Below are 16,299 nucleotides of genomic sequence, written 5' to 3'. Positions count from 1 at the left end.
ATTTCTTAGAGCGACTAAAATACATTAAATTACTTTTATTACTATTTTTCTATTATTCTAAATAATTTCATGCGGAAAAAAACAATCAATGTAAATAGAAAAGCCCACTACACACCCACATTCAGAAATATATTGAATACAAAAATGTCCCAAAAAATGTCCCTTTTTGCTATGCACACCTGTCATATGTATCACCAAGCACGGAGCCGACTGGGATGTTTTGAAAACAAAAAAGGGGAAAATTCAGCTGTCAGCTGATAGCCGGACAAACACAGCGACGGGCAGGTAAACAACCGAAAAATCCAAATACCCACCTCCCAACGATCGGAGCAGATAACGATCGTTCCAAATTCGTCAGCATACAGTGATTAGAGACCGACCAGAGCACCAACAATCGAGACAACTGGAAGGAACGACAATGAAGAGCCTCGCAGAACGTCCAACAGGATCATTTTATTGGTGGCTGCTTGCTACGCTATTTCTCCCGCTTGCGATACCTGGCTTGGTGTTCAAGTATCTGACGAGGATGAAAGAGAAACGGAACGCGCGCAATTTGAACGGGAAGGTAACGATTCTTCGACTGAAATGGAAACCGTGGAGAGGTTTACGATGCTGGTTTTTGTTTGTTCCACAGGTCGTGCTCATTACGGGGGCAAGCTCTGGATTGGGGGAAGCGTTGGCACACAGTTTCTATCTGGCCGGTTGTAAGGTGGTGCTTGCTGCACGCCGAAAGGAAGAGCTGGAACGGGTCCGGAAGGATCTGCTGGAGCTTCATGCGGTAGGTGGTTTCTAAAGATTCTGTGAAAAATCGCAAATGTTTTCTTAATACCGGTGTTTTACAGACGGTTCCAACGCATCCACCCATCATTCTACCGTTAGATCTTTCCGATCTGAACAGTATTACCGGCAAGGTGCAGAGCGTGCTGGAAATTCACGGTGCGATCGATATTCTGGTCAACAACGGTGGCATCAGCGTGCGCGGCGATGCCCTCTCGACGGCAATCGACGTGGACATACGGATCATGCTAGTCAATTACTTCGGTACCGTTGCCATGACGAAGGCCTGCCTGCCTTCGATGATTGCCCGAAAGGAAGGGCGGATCGTTTGCGTTTCCAGCGTGCAAGGAAAGTTTGCCATTCCGCACCGCTCGGCGTACAGTGCATCGAAGCATGCGTTGCAAGCTTTTTGCGACAGTTTGCGGGCAGAGGTGGCGAAGGATAACGTGAGCGTGACGCTGATTTCACCCGGATACATTAACACGGCATTGTCGATGAACGCGCTTACCGGGTCCGGTGCTACCTATGGCAGTAAGTACGCATTTTTCTAGTGTTTTATTGACTGTTACTTAAGCCGATTGTTATAAAATAGAAATGGACACTGCTACGGCGGCCGGTGCATCGGCAGAGGACACCGCAGCCAACATCCTGAAAGCGATCGTACGCGATGAAAAGGATATCATCATGGCACCGATTGCACCGCGGGCCGCCTACTGGTTGCGCCATCGGCTTCCGTCCGTTTACTTCTGGATAATGAAAAAGCGAGCGGAAAAGCTAAGCTCCCAATAACCAAAGCGACCAAAGTGTTTCTAGTTCCTGCTCTACTGATTTTGACACGAGAGCAATAGCATACGGTATTCAGGGCATTCGTAGTTGTTTTGTTGTGCTACAATTATTTATAATATTGGCAGCTATATTATTACCGACCTTATACACTCTCTTTTGCGTTACCTTTAGTATACTGTACCGTGGGCATTAAATAACCGCTACCTAATAGAATCAACCAAACCAACCAAACGGAACCGTGAGGAAACAATTAAAGATAAGCCACAGCGAAGGTGAAGCGTAAACCAAACATACTCTGCTTTGTGATAAAGAATCAATTGAACGGCCTACTGTTTAGCAAAACAGTCCGAAAATAATAATAGATAAGCGCTGGATGGGGTGCGAAATTGGCCGGATTAAAGGTCAACTGTTTATCACAGCATGAGCGTTCCTCGAGTGACCCCTACAGCGATTCCCATCTAAAATGGGACAGCTAAAAATGTCGGCTGCAATCGCATGTTCCCACCCTCTGAAGAAGACTCGGAATACACTCTCATTCCAATTATGACCGATGCTTACCGGTAAAGCAATCTACAATTCCCCCATCGTTGGTAGATGTCCCATGTTGGATGAGCGCCACTGTTAATGGCAAAATCTATTAATAAATCGATGGTAATGCCTTTGACGCAGGAAGAGAATTGCAGGCTCATCGTCGTTAACTCGTCTGCAAAGCTCGAGCCCGTACACACACTTAATGAGCTGTGACGGCGCGACAGGTGTTTCTAATTTGTCAAGGTCGTCTACGGCTTGGCGGGACACTGTACAGTAATGTGCAGAAAATTGGTTGCAGTAACTTATCTAGATTTCTTATTTGATTGAAGAAACAACCGAAACGCGAACGATGTTGTTGAATTTTGCATTTCATCACTCAGCTCTATTGAATCATTCTGTTGAGGATCGTTCGTCCTAATACAATACATTTACAATACCATTCTCACACCATAGTTGGCCTTCCGCGCATTTACAACCACGGATGCCAGGCAGGATCCATCAGACACAGATTGTCCGGATTGGTGGCCATGTGCACGAACGCGCTCATCCGATTCGCTTCCCCGCTGTCGATGCGCGAAAGATTGTTCAACCGGCCCATGATCGTACCGACGGCTTTGTTTACCGTCGTGATGATCGTTTCCGCATCGATATCGATCGACGCGTTGTCCTGATCGGTGACCGTCGCTGCGGTGGTGGCCTGCGCAGCACCAGCTGTGCTCGCAGCGGTCGATGTGGTGGATGAGATGGTGGCCGCACTGCTGGCACCGGCCGCCGACGACGACGACGACGACGACGACTGATCGACGAGCACCTTCTCATCGTTCAGCCGCTTCTTGTGGAACCAGATAATTTCATCCTTCAGTATCGCTTTCAGGATGGTCGTCAGCTTAAAGTTGGGCTGTATGAAGCAGCGTGCCGTTGCAACGGCGGACGCCGTCAGCGGGCCAGCCACACCGACCGACGACACAAACTCGACAATGTTGGGCGTCAGGCGGAACGGAACCGCCCGGTTCACGTCGAGAAACCCGGTACTGTCATCCATCTCGAACCGGAAGTACGAGACGTTCATCAGTCCCGAATCCTGATGCAGATAGATCATGTCCGGGTTGAGCCGGGTGAGACAGAGCGCGTACTCCAGCAGACAGGAGAAAGCCAGCTGTAGGGTAAACATTTTCCGGAACTGCCAGTAATCGGTGGCACACGGGAACGTTCGCACTGCCCAGTCTTTGAGGAGCGTTTTCGGCACCATCTGCGTCTGCGTTTCCTTGAGAATGTCACGCAGAATGACGTGGTTGGTGGGCGATCCGCGGGCCTGTATTTTGGCGAGCCGATCGTAGTACCGCGTGATCGGTGCGTCGTGCTCGATGTTTAGCTTGTTGCAGCACGCTTTGTACACCTCCAGCAGCGAGATGCTGGCCGGATTGTCCTCCACCAAACGCATCTGGGGCGAAACGGCAACGACGCGCGGTACGGTTAGGTAGAGGAAACGGCGTGACGTTTCCTTACGCTTTACCAGATACGAATTGAGCATGCGGAGCAACTGCAGCAGACGCTCCTCGCGCCGCGAATCAGCAAAGCCCGTGTCGTTCACTACGAGGTACGGATAGATTTTGCCATTGGTTCCCCGGATGTACAGGCGCCGGGCGGCCGTGTTATGCTTCTGCACAATGTCGACCCGTGGCATGAAGCGCGCGATGCGTATGTGGTAGTGCGAATTCTTCGGCAGCAGCAGCTCACCGGGCAGCTCCACCTCGGCCGTTTTTTGACTGAAATTCGACAGGAAGCGACACTTCTCCTCGATCAGGAAGGATCTGCAAGTGAGGTGAAGGTGGGACAGAGAGACAAACACACATTTTAGCGGGAAATGCTGAATGATTGGCTGAATATGGGGAGCAAACGCAGCCACTAGCTGACTCACTTGGGCAGCTGCTTCGTTTTGGCTTCGAGAATTTTGATCCACATCTTCAGCTTCATGATCAAATTGTGCAGCTTGATGGCACCGGGCTGCGAGAAGTCGAAATCGCTCGTAAACTGTCCCTTCATCTTCTGGAACACGGGATCCTGTACGGTGGCCTGGGCCCGGCGCGCCAACGATTCGGACGCCGCCGAAACGAACGTTGCCGAGACGGAGCTGGAAATGTTTTCTGTTTTGGGGGGGGGGGGGGCCAGGGAAAAACGCGTTAACAACTAGCGGGAAAAGGCAGGAGAAAAGCGAGGCTTATTATGTTTACCTATTCCGATGCCAAAGGTGGACACGAGCTTCTTGATGAAGTTGAGCGTATGCTGCGTGATGGTCGCTTCATTAACCGCGCCCCGATTGTCGAACGCGATCACGTAACACTTGGTCAGCCCTTGGCGCAGCTGCCGCAGTACCTCCTCGTACCAATTCTCCCGGAACCACACCATCTGATCGATGATGCCCTCGAGCGAGCTCAGCACGGTCGGGTGGATGTCACGCTGCAGATGCATAATCTTCGAACAGCGCCACATCGGCGGTGTGGCCCGGATGGGTGTCGTCGTCGTCGTCGTCGTAGTGGCGGCGGCACCGGCTGGGCCACCTTGTCCGGGTGTTGCTGCTGCCGCACCTGCTGCAGCAGCCGCCGTTCCGGGTGTACCGGCAGCAGTTGCGGATGTGGATGAAACATCCGAGGAAGCGCTGCCGGGAGTGGTCGCGTTCGCGCCGGTCGCACCGGCAACCGCAGCACCCTCCTTCGCAGCTGCCTTCTGCACGATGGAAGCTTGCTGCTGTTGCTGCTGCTGCTGCTCGAGACTCTTGTACCGTTCCCGCTGCTCGATCTTCAGCGTAAGGTAGAGCGTGCGGATCGGGAAGTAGACGGCCTGCGGGAACATACGACCGACCTGGCTGAGCAGATTCATAATCACATTTCCCTCGTACTGCACTAAGCTGCACAGCAGCTGCGGAATCCAGGGGACCCACTGGCCGGGCGGCACACCCACCGCGTACTTGTCGAGCGCATCCAGCAGCGACGACTTATCGTCGTCGTACGACAGCAGCCACAGCACCTTGGCCAAATATTTGCGCGATTTGCTCTCGATCTGGCTGCGGCAGGCGTGCAGGAAGCACGTTACAGCCGACACACCGAGATGGATCTGCCGATAGTCGCGGGTGAAGATGTGCTCCAGGTAATCGCCCCAGAAGGCCCACGCCTTGATGAGCGTGTCGTGCAGCTGTGTGGCCGCACTGAACGCTTTGTTCGCTTCCTCCGAGCGGCCGGTTTGGGCCAGCAGTAGTCCCTTGAGCGCATAAAACTCGGCCGTCATTTCCTTCGTGAAGTACTCGAGGTTGGTCGGTTCGATCACTTCCAGCGCTTCGGACAGCTCGGCCCGGCTAGTGACCGACGCCATCTGGAGGCAGCATTTGACTTGTTGTCTTATTTTCTGGAAACAAAAACAAACGGACCGTTAGTCGGAGTCGGAATTAATTAGTGAAACGCGTGAAACCATACCTGGAAACAGTCCACCACCGGTACCGAGGGGATGGTGTAGATGCGGGACAGCGAATCCTGGCACACGCTCGTGAGATTTTGCTTGCGTGCAATCTTCCCGAAGTGGATGATCGTTTGGGCCGATGCGTGCGCACCCAGCATGCACTGTGCGTTCGGTTCGTTGTTGTGTTCGAGGTGCGAGGTGATGATCTGGTAGTGGTGCTGCCGCCAGGTAAAGATGTCGCTCCAGTGTGACAAATCGTCCGCAATCACCGGCAGCCGGTTGCGCCACGTCTTCACGATCGCTTTCATGTCGTGCAGCGAGGTGGTGCGGTTCTGCAGCAGCCCCTGATGGATCTGGCTCGCTTCCTGCAGCTCCATTATTTGCTGCGAAGCTTGCAGTATCGGCAGATGGATGTGGGACACGATCGGGGGCAGTCGGCGCCATTCGCGCATACAGTAGGCCGACGCCATCTCGACGTACCGCTCGACCGAGACGCTACCGTTGGTGTGCTGCGGATCTTCCTGGTTCAGGATCGCCAGATAGCCCCGGTACAGGTTGATCTTGTATCCGACCTGCTTCGGGCAGGACTGTTCCACCTTGAGCAGCGCCTGCTTCATCAAGTTCCAGTCCGGCACGCGCCACGCACTGTCCATGATGAGGTACGTGTTCTTGTCCCGGCACAGCTGCCCAAAGTCCATCAGGATGTCCCACTGGTTCAGCTCCTTCGCGCACCGTATCCAATGGTTTCTCCCACAGCTGCATCTCACTGTTCATATCCGTCGGCGTCTGCCCGTTGCTCAGATCCTGCTTGAACCGCATCATCGCCGCGTCGTAAATGCTTTGCGCCTCCTCAAAGTAGCCCATCTGCTCGTGCGCAATGGCGCGGCTCGTTTCGGCATACTTGGCGTACTTTTGCCACAGTCCGGCCCACAGATCCTCTTCGTGCAGGGCCGAATACATCTGCGACAGCGGTTCCCGCACGATCGAACAATCGCGCATACCTTGATCGTCCTGATCGACACAGTCCGGCAGCAAATCCTTCACGTTTGCCCAATCGTCGGCCAGCGACTCCAGCATCAGCGTCATCCGGTGCCACAGGTTGTGCGCGCGGCCCAGATACCCCATCAGGTTCGGTGGCATGTACACGGGCGGCTGACACTGTGCCAGCGCTTCCACGAACGTGTGCAGCGCGCTCGGATTGCAGTCGCGCTGGATGATGTGTGCGCCCGAGGCGAGGAACGGGATAATCTCACGGTCGAGCGATTGCTGCTGGATCGGGTCCAATATTTCCCACAGCTTCGGGAACATATCGAGCCAAACCTTCTCCGCCAGCTGCGTATCCATGTGGCAGAGCTGGGCCGTAGCGACGAGCAGCTGCTCCGTGCGCACCTTCCGATTCGCTTCCATGAACTCGGCCTGGCGGCTGATCAGTTTGGCGAGCGCGGCGTGCCGATTGGCGACGGGCCGCTCACTCTCTTCGTGGCGCGAAATGTTGGAGTCGACGTTCATGTCCATATCGAACGCGTCCTCCTTGTCTTCGATCGGGTCGAACGAGTCGGTCGTGTCGTTGCTGATCGTCGTGTAGATGACGAAGTTTTTGCGTTCCTCCGGATCGGCAAAGTTAATGACCTGGTGAGGGTGGAGAAGAGGCAGAATTTAAAAAACAAAAACCCCCATCCTGTCTTTCCATGCGCCCCAAGAGCGTTACTGTACTTACCGACGATATGCTCGGAAGCAGATGATTCTCCACACTGTTCTGGATCTGGGTGGTCGTGTTGGCCGTCAGTATCAGCAGCTCGATACACTGCTTGATCCAGTAGTGCTGCCCGATCGAGTCCCACGAGTGCGAGCAGATAATGTACAGCAGCCGATCGTGCAGCCGACGGCGCATCGAACCATCGAACACCTCGAAGAACTTGGCCCGGATACGGGGCACCGGACAGCGCAGTCCCGCCACAAACGCCGCTTCCAGCTTCGAGGTAAGCTCGGTCGCTTTCAGCACCTCATCCCGATAGATGTAATTGACCAGCTCGAGAAACTGGCCGTTCAGCTCCAGATCGTCCGCAAACCGCTTCTCCACGTACTGCATCAGTTTGACGAGCAGAATCGCTTTCTCGCGCAGCGTCGGCGCTTGCTGCACCGTAACCGGCGTGTTTTTGTTGTTCTTCATCCACTCCTCGATGATCTTGACGATCGCTTTGATCACCTTCGAGTCGCTGCTCTTCTCGATCAACCCGACCAGTATGGCTCCGATGAACATTTTGCGCATTTCGACACTCATCACGACGACCCGGTTTTTGACCAGATCGAGCGACACCACCAGCAGCTCGAGCGCGATCGAGCTTGTGTTCGCCACGTCGCTTATCGACGCACCCGCACCAAGCCCTCCGCCAGCACCGACCCCTCCTCCCGCCCCGACGCCACCCGCTCCACCGGCCCCCCCACTGCCCACTGCCAGACCGCCCGGTCCGGTAGCTCCTCCCATACCGCCCATCGCACCGCCGAAACCGGTCAAATGCTCCTTGGTTAGCCGGTTCAGCAAGCGCATGAAGGGCGTGATCAGCCGATCGATGTAGCCCGGATTGTTCGAACAGGCCGCCTTCAGTGTCATGAGCGTGCCGAACAGTGACGAGGGGTTGGCTTGGGTAGTTTTTTCATAGTTCGCCAACCCTTCGTAGATCATGCGCGAGATGGCCGTGTACAGGATGTCGAGATCGTCGTTCTTGTGCTGGCTGTCCGACGGGAAGATTGCCATCAGCCGGGAGAGCAGCCCGTGCATTAGCTTAATGACGCGCGTGTTCGAGCAGGTCACGCAGGCGGACAGACCGCGCTGCAGCGGTTTCAGTGTGGCCAGTATTTGGTCCTTCTTCTGCACGCTCACCAGGAATGTGAGCAGCTCCAGTGCGGTACAGATGTTGCCAATGCTGGACGGCTGCATGTCGACGCTCTGCAACACCTTATCCAACCAGACGAGCTTCAGATCGACCGGTGTGTCTGGTTTTATCGCCAGCTTGAGTAGATTCACGCAGCGGCGCGAAAGATTGTCGCCCGGTGTTACTATGCCGGGCGCCCCGGGCGTTACCTCGTTAATCTGGCACGCCAGACGGAACAGGAAGTTAAGCACCGGTGTCGAGCTGGGCTCGATCGATGGAACGGTTAACAGTGTCCACCTTTCCGCCGGACCGCACCGGACGATGTGCTGGGCGATGGTTGTGGATCCGTGTCGCCTACGGCCTGCTTCTTCTTAACGCCACCCGATCCATCGTCATCGACACCGGAAGCGGTACGCTTAACAGCGCCGCTCGTTTGAAGCTTGCTCGATCCATCACCCGCTGAATCCGTTGCTGTTGAACCGGGCATTCCCATTTCGGTCGACTCTTCGCCACCGGCACTCCCATTGCTTCCCTCGATACCGCCGGCCGCTGCAGCAGCGGCAGCCGCTTCATCCGTTTCGTCCTTTACCCGTTGCATTTCCCACTTGATCACGACTTCCGCCAGCTCGATCGACAGCTTGCGGTACTCGGTGGATGTGTTGCCGACGGTGCCCAGCCGCTGCATGGAGTTGATCATCTGCTGCACGAGCTGGTGCCGGACGGGGTAGTACACTTTGTAGTGGCGTACGATCAGCTGCAGGATGTGGAAGAGCTGCTGCATCGAGTGACCTTCCTCCACGATAATCTTCTTCGTCCAGTGGGTCAGCATCGTGTTGCCGTCCTCCATGCGCAACGGCATTGCCGGCGTTAGCACCTCGAGTGCCTGCTGCACGACCCGCCTAGCCTCGACCGCGTGAGCCTTCAGCAGCGAATGGAACACTGCGAAAAGATGGTTGGTTAGTTGGGTAAATCACGGAACCCGTTGTTGCTCATAGCTACCTTGCAGCACGATACGCTTGTGAATGGCGAGCCGCGCAATGATGTGGCTCAGCAGCAGATGCCCATGGTACCGGGCCGACGGATCGACGCAATTCCGCGGCAACAGACAGGGCCACGCGAACGTCATCAGCCGCCGCAGCTTGTTGCCCTCGCGCTTATTGTTCGCATCGCCATCGTGTATGTGCGGCGATGCCTTCTCCACCAGCAAGCTGGCAAACTGCAGCAGCGCAATACGCACACAGTCCTCGTTGGCGAACGGTTTGTCCGGATCGATCACCTTGTTAATGAACACCGACACCACGTTGCGATCGTCCTCCTGGTACGGAGCGGGCGGCGCACCGACCAGCTTGTTTCCCTCGCCCTTCTCGAAGCTCAGCGCAAAGCTGGGAATGATGATCATCATCAGGATTTTCGCCTTCAAATCTTGCGCCAGCTCGGGGCTCGGGAAGATTTCGACAAACTCGAAAAACGCCATCCGCTTCCACTCGACGGTATAGCTCTGGCACACGGTATTCTGCAGGAAATCGCGCATAAACTGGAAGTCGGGCACGAAGCGAAGACAGAGAGCGCGCAGCAGCTGAAACAGCAGCTGTATCTCGTTCGTGTTGTGGGAAAAGTATTCGATCAGGATTTTCGCGATCAAATGCCACAGATCGCACACCACCGACACTTGACAGGACTGTTTGGCAGGGAGAAGGCGAATGGATTGTAAAGCGTTAGAAGAAAGCTGTTTCCCCTCACGTCGCTGGTACGGTAAGCTTACCTTGTACAGATCATTTTTCCAGATGCTTTTCAGCACCTTAACGATCTCCACCTGACTCGTGATCCACGGTCCATCGAATTCGACCAGCGTGTGGATGATAAGCACTGCCTGGTGCTGTGATTCGTACCGCTCCTCGAACGGTTTCGCCGCGGTCGACGATTCCGAGTTCAGCAGGATGAGCTGCGTCAGGCGGGCTCCCTTCAGCTGTGCCGCATTACGGAACGGCGCACCATCCTTGTGGCGTAGCAGGAAGATTGTGAACCGATTCCACTGTGCATCCTTCACGATCGCGTCCGTAAGGAGCAGCTCGATCGTTTCCTTCGGGTAGCGCAGTAGGAATTTCACCAGCGCTGGCCGATACGGTGACGATGGTTCGACCTACGGGACGAAAAAACAGGAAAAAAAACAAAATTGTTTACTGATAAAATGGACATTCGCGATCCGCTCCCTCACCATCAAGCTCTTCTCCGCCTGCAGTATCAGCTTGCACAAGCTTTCGATGAATTTGGGCGAGGCGGCCGGAATTTGCTGGAAGATACCGAGAATCGTAACGATCTTCTTTTCCATCTCGCTCGTCTTGGAGGTCGCGAGAAAGTTGCCCTGATTGCTGGTTATGGTAACCTCGAGCATTTTGCGCAGTATTTGCAGCAGCGAATCGCACAGCTTCTCGTTGAACATGGCCGGGAATAGTTGCGTCAGGTAGGAGAGGCGCCTGGTGCCACTCAGCGTGAGATTACGATAGTCGCCCAGCATTAGCAGCAGCGGACGGATGACCGTGTGGATCTGGAAACGAAATAAAAGCGAGTGTTGCTGTGTAAAAATGTTGACCAATCGTTCAGCCGCTCCTACCGTTTCTTTGCTGACGTTACAGCCCTGCAGGAAGTTCTTCATGCAATGGAACGCCGCTTCCTGCAGTTCGGCATTGTTCTTTTCCAATCCCTTGAACAGGATGGCAAATATCTTCTCCCGGCATCCGTTCGGTATGTAGTGGCAGGCGGCCAGCGCATTCAACGCGCTTTTGCGCAACGGCACGAGGTTGGTGACCGTTTTGTAGCACTCCAGCTTGTTCAGCGTTGCATCTTCCGCGTCCGAGAGCGTCAACACTTCGTGGTAGAACACCTTGTGCGTTAACACGTTGAGATCTGTGGAGTGGAATGGAATGGACATTTTAGCAGGTACTCTTCGGAGGAAAATACTTCACGCGAGTACTTCACATCGTTGCTTACCAATTGTGAACAGTCTTGGTTCAAGCGTGGTACAGAACGTGTTACCATCCATCAAACCAATCTGGGCACTGGCCGGCTGGTGGCGCAGCAGATGTTTCTTGGGCGGTATCATGTCTACCAGCACCTCCCTGTGAGGATCCATCACCTCCGTTACCGTTTTCTCCTGCAGCTCTGCGATCAAGCGCAACGAGGACATGGCCTGAAGAGATGGAAAGCAAAGAGAAAAAAGGTCTTTCGTCTTAAACTCTTTCTCAAAGCGATTATCAACGATTACAACCACCGTCCCTTACCGTTTCGCGCACCAGTGTGTGCGGGCTCGTTACTTGCCGCACCAGCTCGTGAATGACGTCGTGCATCGCTTTCTTCTGCGTCGCCAGCAACTCCTCGTTCTTGCAATCCTTCTCCAGCGGTTTCATACAGATGCGCAACATTTTCTCCAGGAACGTGCGCGCCATATCGATCGCTCCACTCGACACCTCCCCGGTCAGGTCCATGATGATGAACATGAACGCTTTCAGGAAGACGAACGTGTGCTGATACAACCACCGCATGGCCATATTCTGGTACAGGAACTTAAGCGCAATGCAGCCACCCATCTTAGAGTACCACGGCCGCTCGTAACACAGCGCCGCCATCTTCTCGCCGAGATAGTTCATGAGCGGCAGGCGGCAGGCACGTTCCTTCGAGCCCATGATGTTTGTGGCCGTTTCGAGTATCAACACCATCGCCAGATTGCCCGGTTTGCACAGCTCCTTCTCCTCGTGGCCCATTATCTCGGCCAGCGCATCGATCAGCACGAGCGGATCCATGCCGACGCTGTACCACTGGAAGTGTTTGAGCAGCGGGAACGGGCCGGCCTGCTGGGCGATCGCCACCATCGTGTAGTGCCGGACGACGGCAACCATCGTGGGCAGCACGGAACCGCGCAGCTCTTTCGTGGCGGCAGCCACAAACATTCCCGTCAGTGCCGTTTGATGCATCATGCGTGCCCGCTTATCCGGTGCGATGTAGTTTGCCACGCTCGGTGCGCACTGCACGTTGTTCTCGGTGAAGCTGGGATGCATGAACAGCTTCTGCAGCGTGTGCTTATCGTCGTCGAGCGTGATCGAGGCGGCCAGATAGCATCGGATCACTTCCCAGCTTTGGCGCCAGTAGAACGGATCGGTGGTGCTACACTTGAGTGCGTTGAAAGCGGTCTCGATGACTTTATCCACCGCAAAGTTGATTGGATTCCGATGGTCCTGGAAGTAGGCGACCACCGCCGGCAGTGACTGATCATTCTCCTGGTACTTGAGCTTCTGTGGTTCGATCATCATCTTGCGATTGCCACCGCCGAATTTGCCCAGCACGCGGAACGCAACGATGGCCGCACTGTCCTGGTTGCGGAGCGTTCGCCACAGGGCCTGCATCAGATCGGCCCGAACCGGTTGGATGTGATCGTACAGGAAGTCGGGCTGCAGATTGTCGACGCAAAGCTCCAGCGTTCGCAAGCCCTACGTGCCGGGGAATACACAAATTACGAGCAGCATTAGCTTTGCACAGGCTCCGGAGCAATCGATTGCCTTACCTGACTGATTAGCGTGTGCGATCCGTTCAACGCCGACACGAGCGGATCCATCAGCATTGGCAGGTATGGCAACAGGGATGAAAGGCGCACCGGAACGGTGAGACACAGCTCCACAAACAGATCCTTCATGTGCTGCTTGTGGAATCCACTTTGAAGTCGATTCAATCCCTCGAGCAGATTCGGCAACAGGGGCAAAAACTCTTGATACAGCAAATCGTGCGATCCGCCACCGATCGAACGGAACAGGGCGCGCAGCAGCAGGAAATAGTTGTACGGTTCCTTGGCCGTCATGGCAAGCTCCATCGAACGGTTCACGATGTTATGCAGGTGCGGACGAAGCATGTGTTCGTTTTCCGCCGCAAAGAGGCTAACGCTTCCGAACACTAGCTTGAACAGGCGTAGATACAGGTTGGACCGTTCTATGTTCGATCCCATCTCGTCCATACGTTCGAGCAGATACTCCACCAGGACCGTCGCGAACAGGGGGGAGGTTTTCGGGTTGGCTAGGAACGAGTTGGCGATAACCTGCAGGGTGGTGTTTTTGTACAACCGATCTACCATGAAGTCGATGGTGGCGGTAAAAATTTCCTGGAAGTTCTGCGGATCCATCGTGAGGAACTGTAAGTAAAGATGATGAAAATGGTAGGGTTATAGGATGTTATTTCTATTGGTTGCAGCCTGAAGCACTCACCACTCCACTGAAATGCTCCAGCACCTCCTTCTCCTCCTTCGTGCGAGGCATCTGCAACGTTTGTTTCTGCACCGGGATGGACTGTCCGACCCCCAGCACCGCTCCCGGAATGTTGATCGTGTAGATGTCGAGCGCCTCCAACGCCCAGTGGAACAGGTCGATGAAGATGAGTATTTCGCTCGGATTAAATATTTTCGTCGGACCCGTGTACTCGTTCGCATTGACCGATTTCGGCGATGGACAGTTCCACGTAACTGCCTTCACACCGCAAACGAGCGTTTTGATCAGGCTGCGGTACTCGGACACGTTCAGTGTGGTTGGGACGGGCAAACCGATGCTGGTCGCTTTCTGTCCCGAACCATCCGCGGAACCATCGGTCGTTGTGCAGCCAGCAAGTATGTCACGGGCGCCGGTTTCGCTCTGCCCGGGAAGTGTGCCTCCCATCTCGGATGGTTTGGTTTTCCTGTGGTGGGAAAGGGGAAAATTGGTTTAGTGGGGAAGTTTAGTATGAAAACCCGCTAGAAACGCGTACCATTTCTGCATCAACTGGGGCAGCTGCACAGTGGAAATGGTTTGGAACTTGATCGTAAATATGCGCAGCATTGTGATGAGCAGGTCTCGCGCCACTACCGGCTCGACTTCGCTCTTGACCCGGATACAGTCGACCAGATTGAGCAACAGTTTGCAGGACATCGTTTGAATGCTGGTAGGTAACGATTCGTCGTGTATGTTTTTGGCAAACAAATGGACCGCCTTCGATAGGGCCTGCAAACTTAGCTGCTGCCGAATGTGGTGGACCAGGTCGGCCAGGGTGGAGTATGCGAGGGGACGCAAATTTTCGTGCGTTGTCCAGCCCTTCCCCAGCAGCACATCGTCGTCGAACAGCTTCTCGATCATTGGTACGAAATCTGGCACGAGCAAATAGCATTATTAGAAGCGATAAGCAGACGAGAGTTGAATGTAAAAAAAATACGTACGGTTGCGAAACTCTGTCTGTAGGATGTGTCGGGATGCAACGAGCAGCTCCTTCCGCGAGCTGGCCACCTCCTTCGGGCAACTTTCCAACAGATTTATCATACCCTTCACCATCGTGGAGGCGTGCGTATGCACCGCGTCCGGGAACAGCCGCAGAATGTAAGCGGAAAAGGTGAGCGTTTTGATTTGGGCTCCCATAAAATCCACATACGTTTCCTTGTTGAATCCGGGAGAGTTTCTAAAAGGAGCGGAAGTGTGATAGAAATCAATCGATAAGCGAAAAACCCGGAGATCATACTCACTTGTGCGCGAGGGATGGCTGCAAGCTGATGGTGCTCATGACCAGCGGTATAAAATCGGCCACTTCCTGGTGGAGATTTTGTTTGTAGATTTGGTACAGCAGCACCACTATGATCGGTAGCTCGTGCAGCACCTTCAGCGAGTTAATGCCCTTCGGTATGAGATTGTACTGCAATCGAGGAAATGAAATTTGATAAGCAATCCAAATTTGAGAGCAAAGCGTCCATCATTCGCGAAAATGCTTACCGAAGCGGTGGTTGTTTTACCGTCGGGCGTCTTCTTTTCCAGCTGTATGGGCGTCATGGTGAAAAGGTCCGGCAGCAGTGTCTCGAAGTTGAGCTCCTTCAGGTCCTTCACCTTGATCGGTTGCCGCGGTTCGAACATAACGGTCATGTGTTTTGGCAGCTCGGTAAAGATTTTCTTGAGGTACGCTACGAAATCAAGAATTTCCGCATGGAACGGTGGCCGGTACTGTTTGTGAATGTCCACGATAATTCGGAGGCAAACCAGCACGTTCTCTTCGTTTTCCGTGTAAAGCAGCTTGATCATAAGGATGACGATGGGCTTCACGAAGGGACGCACAAGCTCACTCTGCGGCAACCGGTGGATCATTTCCAGGATCAGCTTTCGCACCTAAAAAAAAAAATGCACCACAAAACAAAAACAATGAGTTAATTATTGCTCTACAGGGGACTGCATTATTCAATTCGCTTACTTGCTGCATGTTTAGCTCCGATATGAACATCGGTTCCCCGTCCTGCAGCACCTTAAGGAACACGCGCATTGCATGCTCGAGGAAGTTCTGATACCCGCTAGACTGTGTGATAATCTCGAAGCTCTCGCTCAGCTCTTGCGCCGCCTTCAGCTTTAGCTCATCCTTCGAGCCGGCGTCCCCTAGCATCGTTACGAAGCTGCGAAACTGACCTATCTGCGTAGGTTCTAAAAATTGTTGTGTTCCGGCTTGGGCAGCCGCATTGCCCGGATAATTCGCTGCCATGCTTATGCCGTAGGAAGTCGCTTTTCATCTACAAAACAAACGCCCCCCCCGCCTTTTTTGCTGCACCGATTGCCGCAGCAAGCGGTTGTTTGGGGGGTGGGGGGGAAGCACCCAATTGTTTTCCGGGAATTTAGTGTGTATTGCACCGCGAATAACGCATTGTAATGCTTGTAAACTGTAGCTTGTTGCTAAAACTAGACACTCTGCTATAAATTTAAGGAATTGATAGCGTATAAATGCGATTATTTTCGCAAACTCTGGAGACCGTCGTTCCAAGCACGCTTTTTCACACACATAAACACTCGTTTTTCATCGGCGTCAAAGTCGGCGGCTTGGGTAGCTGTCACGGTTGTATATGCTAGCG

General features: G+C 53.9%; 2 protein-coding genes across 3 annotated transcripts; one reads left to right on the top strand and one right to left on the bottom strand.

The window, feature by feature from the left end:
* Positions 1–192: 192 nt before the first annotated feature.
* LOC118512890 (dehydrogenase/reductase SDR family protein 7-like) lies at positions 193–1,880 on the top strand. 2 transcript variants are annotated; one of them, XM_036057993.1, is made up of 5 exons: positions 193–285; positions 359–565; positions 635–778; positions 843–1,308; positions 1,370–1,880. In XM_036057993.1, the coding sequence occupies exons 2-5, from the start codon at positions 419–421 to the stop codon at positions 1,564–1,566; spliced, it is 954 nt and encodes a 317-aa protein (XP_035913886.1). In that variant the 5' UTR covers positions 193–285; positions 359–418; the 3' UTR covers positions 1,567–1,880. The 2 variants fall into 2 exon arrangements, with proteins under 2 accessions (XP_035913886.1, XP_035913887.1); XM_036057994.1 differs by having other exon boundaries at positions 249–565.
* A 564-nt stretch (positions 1,881–2,444) lies between these two features.
* LOC118512891 (transcription-associated protein 1) lies at positions 2,445–16,238 on the bottom strand. The gene is given in 20 exon segments (XM_036057995.1): positions 2,445–3,905; positions 4,013–4,238; positions 4,326–5,493; positions 5,562–6,290; positions 6,292–7,173; positions 7,262–8,683; positions 8,776–9,356; positions 9,417–10,095; positions 10,180–10,557; positions 10,633–10,962; positions 11,029–11,321; positions 11,406–11,604; positions 11,696–12,898; positions 12,973–13,590; positions 13,664–14,126; positions 14,196–14,571; positions 14,641–14,876; positions 14,941–15,107; positions 15,185–15,571; positions 15,654–16,238. Coding segments are annotated over 20 exon segments (11,961 nt in total). The 5' UTR covers positions 15,936–16,238; the 3' UTR covers positions 2,445–2,563.
* Between the last annotated feature and the right edge of the window lie 61 nt (positions 16,239–16,299).

This window comes from Anopheles stephensi, chromosome 3 (assembly GCF_013141755.1).
Source record: "Anopheles stephensi strain Indian chromosome 3, UCI_ANSTEP_V1.0, whole genome shotgun sequence".
NCBI classification, from domain to species: Eukaryota; Metazoa; Arthropoda; class Insecta; order Diptera; family Culicidae; genus Anopheles; species Anopheles stephensi.
This window is presented reverse-complemented; position numbering and strand designations above follow the sequence as displayed.

Excerpts from the sequence above, each read along its gene's own strand:
- LOC118512890 (XM_036057993.1), top strand. The coding sequence starts at position 419 with ATGAAGAGCCTCGCAGAACGTCCAACAGGATCATTTTATTGGTGGCTG. Across the intron at positions 566-634 it reads CGCGCAATTTGAACGGGAAG|GTCGTGCTCATTACGGGGGC; the intron begins GTAACGATTCTT and ends TTTGTTCCACAG. Across the intron at positions 779-842 it reads ATCTGCTGGAGCTTCATGCG|ACGGTTCCAACGCATCCACC; the intron begins GTAGGTGGTTTC and ends GGTGTTTTACAG.